The sequence below is a fragment of the Haliotis asinina genome, chromosome 14 (genome assembly GCF_037392515.1).
Source record: "Haliotis asinina isolate JCU_RB_2024 chromosome 14, JCU_Hal_asi_v2, whole genome shotgun sequence".
Lineage (NCBI taxonomy): Eukaryota > Metazoa > Mollusca > Gastropoda > Lepetellida > Haliotidae > Haliotis > Haliotis asinina.
In genome coordinates, this window is record NC_090293.1 from 24,611,940 (window position 1) to 24,632,049 (window position 20,110).

At 37.9% G+C, this 20,110-nt stretch overlaps 1 protein-coding gene across 1 annotated transcript in view; it reads right to left on the minus strand.

Moving 5' to 3' along the window:
- Positions 1-371: 371 nt before the first annotated feature.
- LOC137262277 (cysteine--tRNA ligase, cytoplasmic-like) overlaps positions 372-20,110 on the minus strand; it is a 263,287-nt gene continuing 243,548 nt past the window's right edge. The window contains exons 11-21 of the mRNA XM_067800090.1: positions 16,925-17,053; positions 14,511-14,744; positions 13,857-13,957; positions 12,681-12,721; positions 11,779-11,927; positions 10,856-10,921; positions 9,820-9,901; positions 8,564-8,712; positions 8,038-8,097; positions 6,682-6,765; positions 372-4,339 (exon numbers count right to left, since the gene is read on the minus strand). Of these exons, the coding sequence (XP_067656191.1) occupies positions 4,181-4,339; positions 6,682-6,765; positions 8,038-8,097; positions 8,564-8,712; positions 9,820-9,901; positions 10,856-10,921; positions 11,779-11,927; positions 12,681-12,721; positions 13,857-13,957; positions 14,511-14,744; positions 16,925-17,053 (1,254 nt within the window). The 3' untranslated portion in view covers positions 372-4,180. The remainder of the gene's footprint in view (positions 4,340-6,681; positions 6,766-8,037; positions 8,098-8,563; positions 8,713-9,819; positions 9,902-10,855; positions 10,922-11,778; positions 11,928-12,680; positions 12,722-13,856; positions 13,958-14,510; positions 14,745-16,924; positions 17,054-20,110) is intronic.

Below are 20,110 nucleotides of genomic sequence, written 5' to 3' on the forward strand. Positions count from 1 at the left end.
AGAGGGTCGATGTGATACATCCGATATCAAATGTTCAAGATTAGACTCATAGTGACGGAAAACATTATTGGCCAAAGCCTGTTTGTCTCCCCTTGCCGATACTTTTTTTTTATTTCTGCTGTTTGGGGATGCTACATGTGGTGTATGACTGCCGAGAGTATGCTCTCTTGCAGCTGATAGCAGAGATGCCAACCACCCCAATTTTGGAGCTACTGCGATTTTCAAACACAAAATCTACTCCTAGTGAATTACTGTTGATTAATGTCTTTGGGTTGTTGTGTACTCACATAATAGAAGGAAAATACTGGAATGCACGAGGGTCCTGCTCCGGAAAGGAACACTACCACCAATTTCAATCAAAGGAAAACTTGTTGCCATGGAAGTGCAAAGCTTGTTTTATTCAGAAATCAAAAACTAATACAATGCACCAGTTCGCCACCAGACCTATCTATGTGCCAAATTTGGTGAAGAAACAGAGAGCAATTTTAATGTTCTGCTCTGCAAGAGAGCTCTACAACCAATTTCAGTCTAAGTCAAACTTGATGCCATGGAAATTGAAGAAAAATGTTTTCTTCAGAAATCAGAAAATACCAAAAGGCACCAGTTCACCAGACCCATCTACGTGCCCAGTTTGGTGAATAGATACGTAACATTTTTATGTTCTGCTCCAGAAAAGATGAATTTGCAGGGAAAGACTAAGTACCACTTGACGTGAAGTGCCTGAAATCAACAATGGCCATTATTTGTGGTTCTCTGACGAGAATTTGGCAATACATTTCTAGTTCCCAGGCATTTTGTTTTAAGATACATAAACTAATTCAAGATTATATATTTAGAACACTGAGAATTAATGTATTCCATACATAATTCACATTACATTAAATCATACTTAGGAAATAATTATTGCAAGTTTTCTTTGGTGATGTCTTTAAGCTGTTTGCCAGTCGAATGGGTTCGATCGCAGCATTGACAGGATTAATTGATGAAATGCCCCATATACAGAGGAAGCTGTTAAAACTAGCATCTGTCTAATCCAGCAAGTTGTCAAAATCGGCATAAAATCCAAGTCCCTTCCGTGGCTTGTACATCTATCATCAGCTCTGCAATCCGGCACCTTGTTGAAAACGGATTATTTGCCCAGTCCCAATGAGTGCCGGATTAGACAGCTTCCACTGTATACTGGTCATATTATCATTCATTTTTGCAGTCAGTGAGTAGAGTCATATTCTTCAATGAATTCTATATTTGTGGTCATAAGAATAAAATATTTATGAACACATTTAAGAGAGTGTTTGTATTTGAATCTGGTCCAAGCCATGCAGTTGCAGTACATTCATGTATATTCAGTACATGGATGTATTGATAAGTATGTTTCAAAAATAGTTAAAAAATATATGCATTTTGTTGCATTTATTTTTCACAAATTTGATGAAAATCTAATAATTAACTTATTGTGGTGTTAGTTACAATTTAACACTCACATTGGCCATATATGAAAATATTCTTGTTTCTCATTACTACCCGACACCAAGATTTAAAAAAACCCGTTATACTAGAGAAAAAGCAACTCTGACTCTCTGAAAATTTCAAACCTTTGATTTTCGATCAGTGAAAAGGTGTAATTTCCACACAAGTCACAGGGTTTGGGATATAAAATTTAAATTGCACGACCGACATTTTCTTAAATTTGTAATGAGAAACAAGGACATTTATTTTACGTGACCTTAGATGAACAGTTAACATGGGATTTCAAAGTGGTTTCAAAGATGGCATAGCATTTTCATGATAATAAGTGGTTTTACTAATGCAAAATAACATCTCACTGAGGTGATGGAATAAATTCAGGTGTCTTCAGAGGTCCATAATCTGTTAGGGCAGTTTGCCATTACAAAAAGTTAGGCAAATAGCTAGTCAATGAGAACTTCCTTCACAGACAAAAAAATAGCTAAAAACCGATACCATGAAAGGTATATAAGCTGGCTAAAATGGATGAATACAACTGTATTTGAGTATGTTATAATAAATACATCACGTATAAGCAGTGTCAACCTTTAGCAAGAATTATGCAAATGTGAAACTATTAAAAGTGTCCTACAATGAGGTCTAGAATTTCAGATGATGTCTCTCGACCAAATTTGACTGTTCAACGCTCAGTATGATGCAAGGGTACATGCATGAGTTGTATAGGATTGGACAGTCTGTTGACAGGAACAGAAATAGCCTGCAAACCTAGGCCAGTTTGACTAGCATTATCTTTTTATTACCTGACTAGCAAAATTTCAAACTGTTTGATGTAGTACAACATTTTGTAATCTAGTGATGTCAAGATTCACTGATGCACCAGTGCATTGTTGACAAGCTTTGCACGATACGATACATGATTCATGTGATTTTAAATTAATTACTATTTTGAGTCTTAACAACAACACAAAACAGCAAACGTGACTTGTTGAGAGCTGATGGGTAGTTGTCCTTTCTTGAAAAAATCTCAAACCATAACGGAAATGAAGTGGATTATTTGTTAAGAGTTTTGCAGTGAACTATGGTTTCAACATCAGACAACTTATCATCAAAGTAATGGCTGCTTGTTATGCACAAAATGTCAAAAATGTTGTAACGCTATACATATCATATCGTGACCTCAGTATTGACATATGTATCATATGGTGAGGCACCTGTATCTGCGACACCCTGATTGTCATCACTGGGGCAGTAGACTGAAGGTAGATTTCCATGACAGAAACATGTCTTGGTATCATCTAGACCTGCTCAGACGCAAATTGTCTAAGAATATTCCCAATTTGGTATTCGAACATTCCGCTCTTACGCCAACACTGCATTACAATGTTAATGTTCTAATACAGGACAACAGTTACTTGTACATAACTGATAACATGACCGACAAAAAAATATGAGACATAAACAATTCATACATACACTGTATTCATGAAAACTTTTAAAAAATCCTGATTCATAATCAATTAATGATTCCTCCCTGCCAGTATAGAGTCAGTCTGGAATTTGTCGTGAACCCAGCACGTACAAACACCCTGTTTCCTTTATCCATCATAACCAACAAGATATACCTACTTCAGAAAAAACAGGCACCTTGCAATATGTATAAGTTGAAAGACACCTGAACAATTGCAGGTTTAATATCAGCCATGATTAGTCTGTGCAACAGACAACCTTTCAGTTAAGTACCATGGATAATACCAACAATTCACTCACTATTGTGAGACTGAGGTAATAAAACAGTGGTGTTATGCAATTTGACATATTTGTATACATAGAGTATGTCTTGAAACATTGCTGGCCAGGTAGACTGGCTATTTATTTATTCATTCAAAATGGGAGATTCCCCTTTTTTTCAAACAGAGGTACGTTTTAGAAATATCACAAGATAAATTTGCAGTAACCAGTGGCCTTTTCAAATATCTAGCCTTATAAAAATTTTGTATGGGCGGTCTATCAGGAACTGAGGAAGGCAGCTATTTCACACATTGCGTACACAGTTCATCGTTTGCCTCTCACTGTCTTAATCTTGAGCTCATTCAGAAGCGATATTATGATATTTCAGAGAAATTCTGTGAGAATTTTGAGCAAGAGATGGTGATGACAATACCTAAACAGCCCAATGTTGGTGAAAGGATCCAGGACCCCGTTTCAGAAAGCTCTTTTAAGTCTAAGATCTCATAACTTTTCTTGTAGCAGTCGTTCCTCCTATACTGTAACACAAAGGTACAAATACTATCAGAAACGGTATGAGATCTTAGGCTTACAAGAGAATTGCAGCCATTGAATAAGTTACTACACTGTCTATATTCCATGCAAAGACCAACAACACTGACAGTACATAAATCTACAGATTGACAATATTGACATAAAATACTTCTGGATCTTGTTGATGAAATCTTAATATGTTTGAAGATACAGAGGAACTCAATCCCCGATATATAAAAGTTTGGAAGCAAATTACTGTGCAAGATGATGTTGATGATGATGGTGATGATGATGATGATGATGATGATGATGATGATGATGAGCGTTACTGAACGACTTAAATACTCATACAGACATGAATCCACCTGCAGACATGTATAAGCAGACATATCACATGTATAAACAGACGTAACATCATTGTGGTATGGCCCTGGTAATATTGCAGGCCTGGTTGGTATCAAGGGTTGGCCGAAGCCCCCTGATCTTTACCGCCACCTTCCTCCATGTTCTTCAGATGTTCCTTGTACTTCTTTTCCTGAGCGTCGTACAACTTCTGGAGTTTCTTCACAGCTGATTTGGCCAGTTCCTTCCCTGCAGCGTCATGGGTTGGCATTCCCTGGAGGAGAATACAAGTATCTGATGAGGTAATACTGGTGTTGGACAAGGAAATATAGACATCCCTGTAGGAGAATACAAGTATCAGATGAGGTAATATAGACATCCCTGGAGAAGAATACATGTATTGGACGAGGTAATATAGACATCCCTGGAGAAGAATACATGTATTGGACGAGGTAATATAGACATCCCTGGAGAAGAATACATGTATTGGACGAGGTAATATAGACATCCCTGGAGAAGAATACATGTATTGGACGAGGTAATACAGACATTCCTGGAGAAGGACGAGGTAATATAGACATTCCTGGAGAAGAATACATGTATTGGACGAGGTAATACAGACATTCCTGGAGAAGAATACATGTATTGGACGAGGTAATATAGACATTCCTGTATGATAATAGAAGTATCAGATGAGGAATATAACTTATATACCTCATCTGATGTCCATATTATAACTTATAATATGGACATCAGATGAGGAATATAACTTATAATATGGACGTCAGATGAGGTAAAAGCGTCATGGGTAGGCATTCCCTGTAGGAGAATACAAGTATCGGATGGGGAAATATGGATACTGGATAAGGAATTAGAGACATCGGATGAGGTAATATGGATGATTACACAATGCCATTTAGAAAGTGGTCAAATGCAACATGTCATATTTGGGATTTATTAAGAAAGTGAAATATGACATATGTTGCATTTGACCACTTTCTAAATGGCATCGTGTAATCATAGCTTTTGTCCGTGGGAGCCGTGCCAATTTACACTTATCAGAGGGGTATACAAAGTATGCAGTCTAGACTATCAGTTGTCCCACTTTCATTTTTGTGGAAGTCGCGGTGGCTGAGCGGGCTAGACAGCTGACTTTGTGTGCTGGCGATTCGGTGCCTGGCTCTGAGGGTGCAAGTTCGAATCCCGGATGGGACTCAACCAAAAAAGTACTAGAATTTGTACTTTACTGAGAAAGTGAAATCACAAATATGAAATATGTTGAGGTAATATGGAGACAGGATGAGGTAATATGAACATTGGATGATGTAGTAACATCGGATAAGGTAATATGAACATCAGAAGAGGTAATATGGACATTGGGGGAAGTAATACGGACATCAGATGAGGTAATATGGACATTGGGGGAAGTAATACGGACATCAGATGAGGTAATATGGAGACAGGATGAGGTAATATGGACATTGGATGATGTAGTAACATCGGATAAGGTAATATGAACATCAGAAGAGGTAATATGGACATTGGGGGAAGTAATACGGACATCAGATGAGGTAATATGGAGACAGGATGAGGTAATATGGACATTGGATGATGAAGTAACATCGGATAAGGTAATATGAACATCGGGAGAGTAAGTATGAATATCAGTTGAGGCTAGAGGTACATTGGATAAGGTAATATGGAGACAGAATAAGGTAATATGGAGACAGGATGAGGTAATATGGACATTGGATGATGAAGTAACATCGGATAAGGTAATATGAACATCGGGAGAGTAAGTATGAATATCAGTTGAGGCTAGAGGTACATTGGATAAGGTACAGTTAATAGGGAGATCAGATAAGATAATATGCAGTGTTTGCTTTAACACAGAAACATGCATTTTTCATGCAAAAAAAATCATAAAACCATGCAAAAAATATTTTGCGTACATGTTTTGGACGCATAGATTCTGATCTACATAATTTTAACATGATTGTAAACATGATTCAGGACTACTGAAAATTTCACACTCAAAAGATCTGGACTACATGTTTATAATTTTATTTCTGTACGCACTCGTACAAAACCTACCGCGATCACTGAATATGGACATTGGATGTGGAAGTAGTGACATTGAATGAAGAAATTTGGACATCAGATCAAGTAATAAGGACATTGGATGAGGAAATCTGGACCGGCAATAGGGTAATATGGACATTTGATAAAGCGATAGGGACATCGGATAATAGAGACATCGGATATGAAGAAAGCATCGAGGGTAAAGATTACTACATAAGTGTATGTCAGCTACCATATATCTGAAAACATGCTGTTTTAAAAAATGCACCTAAGGAACGAAAGTAAGTTGGATACAAACATTATCTGCAAGTTTTATTGTATTGAGTTTTTAAAGATTTACATTACTTCCTTACATGCCTTGTTATCACTCGTTAAACTAGATACATTACAAAAATATATCTGACTATGGTTCTCTCATTCTATAGCATACAACTGTAGTAATCACACACCACAGTATGAAACTATAATACGTTCTGAGGTATTTGTTGAGGAACATTTAAAGTCACATGGATATTCAAATGTCTGCCATCTTACCCGTTCATCAAAGGCAGAATATTTATCAGTCTCCTTCCAGAACAGCTCACTAGGTGGAATCTTCTTGAGAGCCTCCTTGGCAGCCTAATGACAGAAGTACAGAAGTATGTTTAGTAGCACTAAAGCAAAAGTTCACCTGTACACCACTTCTATATCTTGCAGGGAGGAGTTGCTTGAGAATGGTGTTATTGCTGCTCTTCATTGTAAATACAGTGTTCACGAATAGTGTATCAAAGTAACAGGACACTGGGTGATGTAAGTTTCAGACATCTGACCCACTTAAATTCACAGGACCTGTTGAATAAAAATTAAACACATATTTAAGATTTAAAATTTCTTGTAACTGGAAATTATAAATTATAAACAGCAAACAAGTGTGACTGTCACATTTGACAGACAATGTCAGTCAAAGTCATTGTGACATATACATTCGGACATTGGGGCCAGCAGCGGGTTGTAGACCAGATCGTCAGTGAATCTGCCATATTTAGAGGGTCAGACGCTATTCGTGAACAGAGTAAAATAATTGTTTAACCATATCTTATCCTTATTTAGTACTCCAACTTGTCAATGCATCTCCAAAGAAGTCATATGAACAGTCCCTCCTGGATTCTGCAGTTGCAGAAAAATATACTTTTCCATGCAGAACAATGTCTGGTCTGCGGAAAATTCATTTTCGTGCAGAATTTGCAACTTTTCTGCTGCGGAATTTGCTTATTTGAACAATTGAGTGAAAAGTGACTGACAGCTGAATCGAAAACTAGAGCTAATGTCAGAGGTAGGATAAAATTAATACAACAATATATATACATATAAAACAAACTGACATATTTATTGTGACAACATTTTCAAAATAATTACAATTAAAGATACTTTATTCAGTTTTAGGCGTGTTTCAAATAAAATTAGATGAATTTGGCACTGCTGTTATGTTCTTGAATCGATCATTTTGAAAATTGAAATTATTTTAGATTTGTTTAAGTATAAAATTGTTATTTGCATGAAACTGGAAGTTGTTTCGTTTCGTCAAAGTTACGAATGAGAGGACAGAAATAACTTTCAGCAAGTGTTTAATTCTCAAATACAGACAAAAGTGTCCATGCTTTGTCATCAAACTTACTCAAGATGTTATGAGCATTGTCGACTTAACTTTATATCTGTGTTTGAGAATTAAATTATGAAGGTCTGTATAATGTTTTTGTTTTTTTCTAAACGTTTTAACCACAGAATGGGGTGCAGAATTTGCTTAAATTTGCTGCGGTATTCTTTGTAATTTGCTGTGGAATCCAGGAGGGACTGATAATATTAATATGGATGGATAAACTAGTATTCACAGAGGTTGACTTTTCTACTTACTTTAGCTGCTTCCTGTTCTCTCTTCTTTCTCTCCTTCTCTTCCTTCTTCTGCTGCTCAAGCTACAACACAAGACAAACAGCTACAGGTATTCACTGACCGTCTGCTTCTGAAGCAGGGCATGTAGACTAATGCTTTGACTCTGAATATACTTTAAATGGAAACAAATACCTACTTTTAAACTAACAAGGGCACCCTGAATCTACGGAAATGAAGACTTGCTTCATTTAGAGCAGGAGGGAAAATAATGTGGTCCTATGTGAGTGTGATAGAGTTCAATGATTTGGCCTTGTGAACAAGGCATCTGATATAGATCAGAGGGAATCCCATCATGGACTTCTAAAATGTTCTGATGCTGTTAGTTAAATCTTTATTTGACAAGTGTTACATGCAAAATAACAAAGATTTCGAGGAAAACAATGTAATTCTCTAGAATTTCATCAACATTGGACTAATTAATACTGGTTGTGCATGTCCCAATTTGTCATTTTTATATCAGATAATTAGTGATAGTTCTAAATAACTCACCTTCAGTTTTTCCTCCCTTTCTTTGAGAAGGGTATCTCTGTCAACAAGTTTAATGACGGGAGGCTGTCCCTCATGGTCTTCCAGTCGAACACCAAGATTAGGCAGCACATTGTCACGGATGTCATCACACATTTGCAAGATGGCTGTTGCTGTAGGGACAAAGTTATAGGGTTAATTACAAACACTCTTCTCAAAGAAAGATATTACTATCTTGGACAACAAGAATAATGATGATCTGTCCCTCATAATCTTCTAGTCGAACACCGAGACTAGGCAGCACATTGTCACGGATGTCATCACACATTTGCAAGATGGCCGTTGCTGTAGGAACAAAGTTATAGGGTTAATTACAAACACTCTTCTCAGAGAAAGATATTACTATCTTGGACAACAAGAATAATGATGATCTGTCCCTCATAATCTTCTAGTCGAACACCGAGATTAGGCAGCACATTGTCACGGATGTCATCACACATTTGCAAGATGGCTGTTGCTGTAGGGACAAAGTTATAGGGTTAATTACAAACACTCTTCTCAGAGAAAGATATTACTATCTTGGACAACAAGAATAATGATGATCTGTCCCTCATAATCTTCTAGTCGAACACCGAGACTAGGCAGCACATTGTCACGAACATCATCACACATTTGCAAGATGGCCGTTGCTGTAGGGACAAAGTTATAGGGTTAATTACAAACACTCTTCTCAGAGAAAGATATTACTATCTTGGACAACAAGAATAATGATGATCTGTCCCTCATAATCTTCTAGTCGAACACCGAGACTAGGCAGCACATTGTCACGAACATCATCACACATTTGCAACATGGCCATTGCTGTATGTTTAAGTTTTCAGGGCTACGTACATACAATAATCTCTTCCTTTCAGAAAAGTATCTTAGTCAATGCACATAATGACCCCCATGGTTGTCTAGTCCAACAGGAACATTCTGCAGCACAATGTTGCAGATGTTTTCACACAAATTGTAAGATAATCATCTCTTTACCACCTGCCTTTCTGTCCAAACTTTCAACTTTGCCATGAGTGATCAGTCAACACTCTCTGAGTGCTGAGAATAATAGAAAGTTATGAGTTCGAGGCATTGGGGTAGTTAATGGTTAAATCACCCGCTTGTCAGGTTGAAGATTGGGGTTCAGTTATGGGTACAGTGTGAGAAGCGAACACCGTGATATTGCTGGAATATTGCTGAAGCGGCATAAAACTTGTTTACTCATTTTTGTGTTCTGGTGTTACCTTTCTGTTCCCGAGCAGTTTGTCGAATCTGTTCCCGGAATGTGGCAAGTGTTGACAGATAAGGCATGACAGTCTCCTCCACCTGCATCCAACACGACAACAATCATATAATATTACAAAGTATGATACAACAGTGAGGCATCAGAGGCTCAAAATATACACTGAAGTACATTTATATAGTGTGAAAATATTATCAGGCAAAAGGTATGTGACAATTCAATATTTCTTAATAAAACTTGAGCAAGGAGTGAGTGAGTGAGTGAGTGAGTGAGTTTAGTTTTACACCGCACTCAGCAATATTCCAGGTATATGGCAGCGGTCTGTAAATAATCGAGTCTGGAGCAGACAATCCATTGATTAACAACATGAGCATTGATCTGTGCAACTGGGAACCGATGATCTGTGTCAACCAAGTCAGCGAGTCTGACCACCTGATCCCGTTAGTCGCCTCTTACGAGAAGCATAGTTGCCTTTTATGGCAAACATGGGTTGCTGAAGACCTATTCTACCCCGTGATCTTCATGGGTCGACATACATGACGTGCTGTGGGATGTGATGACATACACAATGGGAGGTTGAAAGCCTATTCCACCCCCGGACCTTCATGGGTCCTTGAGCATGAATTCTGACAACACCAATATATGATGGTAAAACCAAAAGTGCATGATACTAAAGATATTCTCTATGCCACCACACTGCAATCAAATTAATTTAAATTTAACCACTGAAAATCCAAAGAATCTCACCTCACTGAATTTTGAAAACAATTTTGCGACATGAGTCAGTAAGTTTCACATTTTTGATCCACGAGTGATCATAGTTCTGCCTGATTATCTCCCCTTTATAATTGTCAGCTACAACAGTCAAACGTGAATGAATAATGTTACAATCATTAAACATGGACACAGTTTGATTTCACTCCATAGATGTGTATCATACATTCTTCAGCTTGGAGATAACATTATTCATGATTGGTAGAGCATTCTCAGAAAGTCAATCCCAACAATTGTTGCGTCTTGCTGGGAGTGCTACTCACATTAGTAGAACCGGTGCCTCCAGATGGGAAACCAATGGCTTCATCTCCTTCGATAGCCCCAAACACCTGAAATAAAAGACAGTATAAGATTTCACTAGGTTATTCAACAATATACTCCATAATTACCTTGTGATTTGAATGCTGTCTTCAAACTATAGCCCATAATATTCTATAAAACTATTCTGGGCCTAGATTTCCAAAGGTCTCTTGGTGCTAAGATGGTCATAAGTTAATTTATGGCACTTACGACTATCTTAGTGCTAAGAGAGCTTCGGAAATCTAGGCCCTGTGCTCCATCCTTTTAGTCCACTAACATTGACAGTATATTTGACATCAAACTCACTTACTCTCACATCATGTACTGACACTGATCAGTAACATAGATATGACACGTGACACAAGGTGGTGCTTGTTGGCACCATAGTTGACACATATTCAATCATTTGTTGCTAGCAACACCACCCTCTTTCACGGAACCGAAAAATTGTGAGCTTTAATTATGTTTCTTCATATTCCACTGAAGTTCAAGACCTATGCAGGGATTGGGAAAGGCAGTGGCCATGGGCTATTTTTCACATTAGAATGAAAAATGGCCCATTAAAATTTGGAAGTCTACTATAAATGGCCTGAAAATATCATTCCCAATCCCTGCTTATGTACAGTACCTTGTTAATACAAATGCAAAACAAGGTCTCCTTGTATCTCTGTCACTTTCACTCTTTAAGGAGTTAAAAGTCTTGGCTCTGTTTGGTCAAGTTGGGATAACTAGCTAATATTAGTGTGAATATCACTTAATGCCAAATCAGCAGTTTTGCAGCTGTTACAGTGAGCACTGGTATTAAATGTCTGTATCGTCACAACAATCATTCTTTCACATAATATCTACAAAGCATAATCATTCATTTCTGTTGTTGCTAGGCAACCTTGAATAGATGAGTGATGTAAGCGGCAATGTTGTAGACAAGTTGTCGTTTGGGCTTGCGTTTCTCTGCCTTGGCCTTGGCAATGTAGCTGTTTCCTATGGAGACCAACTCTCGTATATGCTCCAGGGCGGTGCGTGTGTCGATGTTGTCTAAACAAATGCACAGTGTGTGATTAGTTTCATAACCATGGAACACATCTGTCACAAGACAAAACTAACTGATTCTGAATTGTTTAATGCTGCAAAAAGCAATATTCCTGTCTGTAAGTAGTCTACGCAGACAATCCAGTGGTCGATATTGTGAGCCCTAATTCATTGTCATGGCAGAATAATGACCAGTCAACCAAATCAGAAGTCAGACTACCAGATCAATATGGCTGTCTGTGACAGCTGGCACAGGCCGCTCCAGACCAGTTCTAACCAGCAATACTTTTGGGTCATCTGGTACTGTACTTTGGGCTATGACCTGTTAATACCTGGGTTAGAATTGGGTTTCAGCAACCCATGCTTGCAAGAGGCAGCTAATGAGATTGGATGGTCAGGATCGCTGACTTGGTTGTCATAGCATCCTCATTGCCTAGGTCCAGATTTGAACACACTGCCTCCATATAGCTGGGATATTGCTGAGTGCAGTATTAAACAATAAACAAAACTTTGGGTTTCCTGAAAATAAAGAGCTGATCAAAAGCAATTTGTCCCTGCACTCACACAATAAAATTGGTGTACGATATACAATATCCCTTCAGAAAAATTGACATTTTTCTCTATTTTAATAATGAATGAGTGAGTTTAGTTCGTTGCTCCTTGGGGAGCAATATCGGAGGACACCAGTAATGTGTGGAATCAAACCCAGGTCTTAAGCATGACTAGCAAACACTCTAACCACAAGGATGTTTTACTGACCACAAAGTGCTTCATTGACAGCATCCCTCTTCTGCAGAAATCTGCAACAATATATGTCACCATTAGCAATCCCTACATCTCTACATATCTACAGTCTGTTTGGCTCAAAAGCAAACCGATGAATTGCAATCTACCTAAAAAAACAATAACCACAAAATACTCCATGAAACGCTGATCATAATAATGTGTAAGAATGGATGGAGCCAGAACATGTTAATGATTCAATAACTTTGTCAGCACTTGTACATGTGCTTCTCGAACACATGGCTATCCCTTTCTCTGTACTCCTCGTAACAAACCCTGAACTGTGTCAGTATTTAGTTTGTTAAACAGCTGTTTTATTTTTAGGACAAAAATTCTATAAAAAAATCGCAGTGCTGGTATGAGGTTTTCGGTCCATGTTGTGATTATGATCAACATTTTATTGAGTATTTCATGTTTATTAGTTTTTGAATGAGATTTCATTGGTCAACTTCTGAGCCAAATGGATAATAATCAATGACAACTCTACAGACAAATGTAATACATGTTAGATGTAGAGACCAAGGTTTGAGAAGAGGGCTGGCCTACCAGACAAATGACAGTTTTACTTATTCCTCACTGAACTTTCTTACTGATAATTAGGTAGTCTGATGGCTTGTGGGAACTGCGATATAACACATATAGAGATATGGAAAGACTTGGCTATTGTGAATAAAGGGATTGTGCATGTATGTGTTGGTGAATGTGCTTCTTCAAAATTACTTCTAAGAAAGGTTACTTGTATATCAGTTAAGCTCAATAAACGGTTTATACAGGGGCATCACCATGTTTGCAGGCCAGTCAATAGATAGCAATATACAGCAAACGTACATAATTGGGAGGGGGAGGAGAAGAGAGAAGAATGTTATGCTAATTTAAGTTTTGGTCTAGCCATATCTACGCTGAAAATGGGATTCATACATTTCACCCATGTAGGGAATCAAACCCAGATGTCTAACATGATGAGCAAATGCCTTCACCACAAGGCTAATCAATCCGCTGACTCCTCTGATGATAATACATAACGCTGATCAGTAGTCTACGTGACTGATTTACTGAACATTCCAACTAGAGAAGCATTTAGAAGTGTATGGGTCTATTGTCTGTGAACTTAACATAGTACCCTAACTGTGGCTGACTCGTCATTAGTGTTACCTTTCATTGAGAGTTATCTCCTCCTGAGTCCACTTGTCCCAGGCTGCAACACCATTACTGGGAGAATTGCGCAAAATGTCCTTCACCGTTAGGAAAAACTCCTGAGAAACATTTGAACATATGAGTTGAACAGTGTGGTTATTTTCTTAATGAGATGACAAGAAAATCCTAAAATATTTCAGCACTCTGCATCTAGGGGATAAACAAACACTGGTCTGCTCGGTCACTATAGTGTGTCTCGGTCGTGTTAATGTCTAACTTCATCATCATATCTCCATTGCCATTATCTTACATGCTAGTACCTGCATATACCTCTAAAAGTGCTATCTTGCAGAAAAAGAGTGAGATTGTTTTCAATGCTGCTTTTAGAATTATCCCAGCAATATCATGGTTGCCCACTAGAAATAAGCTTCACATATCGTGTGAAACGTATGGTCCCCAGGGAGTTCAGATTGATAATTGTGCCATTTGAGACTGACATCTAATGATCATGTGGGAACTGAACCTGGTTCTGTGGCATGACAAGCAAACACTTCAACCTCCAGCCTACCGCATTGCCCCTAACAATGATAAACCCCATCTCATCTCATCTAATGAGAAAGATAGCCATAGAGGTAAGATGAAGGTTTTAACAACTGCAACTCAGGTCCTTACATTGACATGCTTCTCGTATTGCACAGCAATGTCCATGGTTTCCGCGCTGTAGTCCAGGGTGTCCTTCCAGGAGTGCAGGAGATACAGCAGCCGGATCTGTCGGGACGTATGACGTTGGAGTGCTTCCTTGATTGTGATGAAGTTCTTCAAGGACTTGGACATCTTGCAGCCCTCGATGGTCAGGTGACCGGAGTGGAGAAAGTACCGCACCCAATGGTTGTTTTTATAGTAAGCCTAAACATGAGACACACAAGTAAGAAGGAGACTTATAGTAAGCCTAAACATGAGACACACAAGTGAGAAGGAGACTTATAGAAAGCCTAAAACATTTGATACACAAGTAAGAAGGAGACTTATAGTAAGCCTAAACATGTGACACACAAGTAAGAAGGAGACTTATAGTAAGCCTAAATATGTGACACACAGGTAAGAAGGAGACTTATAGTAAGCCTAAAACATGTGACACACAAGTAAGAAGGAGACATTACACTGTTTTTGGTGAACACAAACTTTATAATTGGTATTATCTTTGATTGGAAGAAAGATGAAAAATTACCGAAATGAAAGCTCTGAAACAATTTTATGAGGTCTAGTTTTGAAACACCTATACAGACTTGCTTTTATTAACAGCTGATAGCAGAAAGCAAACATTTAATTAAACTTCAAAAGTCGAAGTAATTCTTACATATAACCACAAACACAGGTATTATTGTTTTCTTTTAAATCTTTTTGCATAAATGCTCCAAGTTACTATTCTGATATTTAGCAGTAATTAATACTTAGTTATCGATTCTTGACCTCTATAACTTCTAAGCACTGTTTACACAAGATGAAAAGCATGAGTTAAAAAATCCCATCGCCCGATGCCCTGGTCACGTCTGTTTTCATTTCTGGCAATTAAATAATGGTATCTTACTTGTCCGTGAGCTACTAGATAATTTCCGCTTATGGTTTCAAACTGCAAATATACTTGGATTTCATTTCATCTGCTCAAAATGTAGCCATTAAACTTCACAATGATAATAAAATAGAGCTATCTTTCTTAGCTGTTTATCACTTTTTGATAAACAGTCCGGTAGACATTAACATTAAATACATCTATTCTTTCATAATTCCATCATCATGATCAAGTCATAAAATCAGAGCAAGTGGAAAACTAGTCGGGACAGGTTACTTTCTCAAAGGGCAAGTGACTTTTTTTTAAGCGAAAAAAATGAGCCCCTGCAAATTAGTTTTAGCTAAATGTGAATTTATTAGTGTACTGGTTTCATGTATTAAGATTATTTATTTAAGCAAATATTCCAGAAACTGTTAGTGGAAATAATATAGTTCAGGAACAATAATCTTGAAATATTGACCAAAGACATTACTTTCTATGGTAATTATCTCCAGACAAGAATAAGTAAAATATGGCATTAGAAACTTGAACAAAGAAGTTGAAATATATATTTTGAAAATGCCAACCTTGTCGTCCTTAAAATGTTTTCTTAACGATGAATTAGGACGTCTGTTGGTCTTTATAAACAGCTTGTGTCCTTAGTTCGCTAGACAATTACACATGGTAATCATATTCAAACAGAAATATCATTTCAAGAAATACAACAGTAATGGTACATGATCACGTTTAGAAGGTTAAATGTCCAATTTCACAAAGATCATCTCTTGCTCTTTCACCTAAAGCTAGACAATGTGTGTTTAATGTGATACAGTATTTAAACCAGCAACTTTATACTCAAGTGCTTGCTATGAAAAATAGAAAATACTTTCATAAAAGTTTAACAGACTACAAACTAATGCCTTTTATGATTTTAACTCTGCTTTATCTTTAGTCATTTATGGTAACATAATATTCTCTTTTAGTCTCTTCTATTCAATCTAACATCCAAAGTAAGGAGGAAAGGTTACGGTGAATCATACAGTGCCACTGTTCCCTGCTGATCCAAATTCATACAGAACTGTGCTGGCATTAACCAGTTTCTAAAAATGAGTCTTTAAGAGTAAATATTTATATCATATTCTTATCTTGACTAGTACATATTGTTTATCTCTCTTTATCCCCAAAAGCATTTGGAACTACCAGGAAGAAAGTTCACTTGAATGAATACATTCCTCATACAAGTTTACTGGAACCACATGACCAACATGGTTTGACAAGTCCATCTCTCAAAACATTTTCTTTGATGCAATCCATGCCACCCTTTCCAAATTACCTGCTGTGTTAAAGTTAAGATTAAAGGCTGAGATTATACTTTTCTATAGTGACTCTATCAGGTCTACTGTTTATATTTCAGTTTGGTAATAAATATACACAACTACATTCCATTACATTTCAAGAGACTTGGATATAAGCAAGCAGTACAAAATGAGGAACAACTTAATTGTCTCAATCATACCAAGAATGAATTTAACCTTACCTCTGCCTGGGCTAATTCATTGTCATGATGAGGAAATTTGAGATCAAAGCCTCCAGTATGGATGTCCATAGATTCTCCATGGATGCAGCTGGCCATTACTGAGCACTCAATATGCCAACCAGGACGTCCCTACAAGAACAAAATCACACAGATTGTTTATAATCTGTAGTCTGTGAATATGATCTTCTGACATCCAAGTCCTTTCCTTGTTGACTATCTGAATTAGTTATTGGACTCCCGTGAATCTTCAAAGGTCTCAGAGACGGAGAGGATCTGATCCAGGTGTAATATCTCAAGGTTTACAGCCTACAATTACTAGGGAGCTAGGAAGCTGGTGCATTTTGCGTCTTCTGAAATCTGCTTTCTCAGAGCTCTTATAAATTTGAAACACTCATAAAATCTAAAGCCTGTCAAGGGACACAACTTGTGACTTGTCTCTTGGTCTTGCAGAGTTTGGGAAGCTTCCTATAATCAACCACCATCTGATGATGAACAACGCTGAGAATATTCTACCGATATTCAACTTCTGCATTATTGCATATCCACAGAATTTTCTCTGTTCGTCATCATGCAAACCTCTATATGCCTTGTGTGTTTGGATGTGAATATTTCAATGTGAGTCAATTAAACTGTTATGGTCCAAGGCCAGTTCAAGACTTTTCCATATGTTTGATGTCAGAAGTCAGAACTGTGAGTTTCCATTTATCATTCAAAATCCTTCTCTCAGTTTGTACACAGTACCTGACAAGAGCCTAGAGCTTTGGTCAACACAATTGGGATACCTTGACGTGTCAGTGAGCCTGACCCACTGTTAGTTGCAGCTTACAATGAGCATGAGTTAGTGAAGATCAGTTCTAACCTGGATCTTCACGGGTTTTCCCTTTACAGTAAGCATGAGTTAGTGAAGATCAGTTCTAACCTGGATCTTAACAGGTGTTGCCTTTCACAGTAAGCATGAGTTAGTGAAGATCAGTTCTAACCTGGATCTTCACGGGTGTTGCCTTTCACAGTAAGCATGACTTAGTGAAGATCAGTTCTAACCTGGATCTTCACGGGTTTTCCCTTTACAGTAAGCATGAGTTAGTGAAGATCAGTTCTAACCTGGATCTTAACAGGTGTTGCCTTTCACAGTAAGCATGAGTTAGTGAAGATCAGTTCTAACCTGGATCTTCACGGGTGTTGCCTTTCACAGTAAGCATGACTTAGTGAAGATCAGTTCTAACCTGGATCTTAACAGGTGTTGCCTTTCACAGTAAGCATGAGTTAGTGAAGATCAGTTCTAGTCAGAATCTTCACAGGTGTTGCCTTTTACAGTAAGCATGAGTTAGTGAAGATCAGTTCTAACCTGGATCTTCACAGGTGTCACCTCTTACAATGAGCATGAGTTTCTTAACATGATTCTAGCCTGGATCTTCACAGGAGTCACCTCTTATGATGAGCATGCGTTTCTTAACATGAATCTAGCCTGGATTTTCACAGGTGTCACCTCTTACGATGAGTATGCGTTTCGTAACATGAATCTAGCCTGGATCTAAACAGGTGTCACCTCTTACAATGAGTTTGAGTTACTGAAGATGAATTCTAGCCTGAATCTAAACAGGTGTCGTCACTTAAGCTCAGCATGAGTTACTGAAGATTAATTTTAGCCTGGATCTTCACAGGTGTCGCCTCTTACGATAAGCATGAATTACTGAAGATCAATTCTAACCCTATCTTGGTGGGTGTTGCCTCTTTCGACACACAGAGTTGATCAAATCTAATCTTAGCAGATGACGCCTCATGGGTTATGGGTTACGAGTATGGGTTATGGAAGATCAGTTCTAACCCGGATGTTCATGGGTGTTGCCTCTTACAACAAGCATGGGTTTTAGAAGATAAAATCTTATCTCAGCAGGTGAGGCCTCGTACGACAAGCATGGGTTACTGAAGTTCAATTCTGGATCTTCACCGGAAGAAATATCTGTTAAAACCATGTGTAAAGTTATAAATCATCCACAATATTACTGTAACATGATAACAGAACATGCAAGTGAACACACAAGTAACTGTTGTTTACTGCTGAACCAAGCAAAATGCCAGCTATATTCAAGCAGTCTTTAAATAATTGAGTCTGGACCAGTCTGTGGAATGAATCTTCAGGGATAGATGGCGCACAATTAGCCAAGTCCACATGGCTGTGACACCTTAACATTATAGAATGTACTTTAGGGTTGAAATTAGCACAAGACTTCTGGCCAAGCCAGTTATTCATTCTGTTTAAGATTCTACCAACAGAATAAATACCTAAAAGCGCTTTTCTTCAAATGATTGATAGTGGGGTAAGTGTAACATGACAGAGCTCTGAACAGGTGAAAGTGTCCCTTGATGTCTGAGAAAAGATTATTGCAGTGGTGTTCACACATTACATTAGAGAGATCCACACATGCAGGCAGGTTGTGAACATATACATTGATGTAGGCATGATTACAGGTACTAATTACAGGTATATCTATGGGCCGATGAGTGTTAAATTAAAGGGCACCCTTCAGTTGTGCTGCTATAGTACCTGTGGACACCAAAATCATATGACACTCAAAGTTAAGGTACAAACAAGGACTCTTTGAATTTTATGTTTTGAAAGCTGTCAAGAAAAGAAACTTGGATGAGTGTGTGTGACTTCTTCCACTTAGGAATGAAAATTGTAGTTCCTCTAAGCAAAGAAGTTACTGGGGTTATTTCACCATCCTGAAGAACTTCATACATAGAGGTTGGCATTTGTGATGACTTGTTTCTGATGTATGAAACTCCCTACCACCAACCCATATTGTACCAAACCACATGACTGATCACTTTTACAACTTACAAGGCTGACTAAAAACCAACAAGTAATCAGAAGAAAAGGTATGTCTGATCAGCTTTATGCACAAGATTGGCAACTTGACATATTTGATCCGCATCAAGTTCACAAATCATCATAGTGTCACTGACGGTAAACACAAGATACTGTTGTTCCAGTAGCAGTCGGTGAGGCAACTTTCTTCACCACGCCTGGCGCAAAGTTAACACATCTATGGCGTTCGGGCAGCTGTTTAATTATAAACCAATCATTCAGAGACAAAGCTTATATGCTCGTTTCCTGTAAAATGCCAAACTTTACAATATTCCAACTATATGACACTGGCCAATGAACAGCTGAGGCTGGACCAG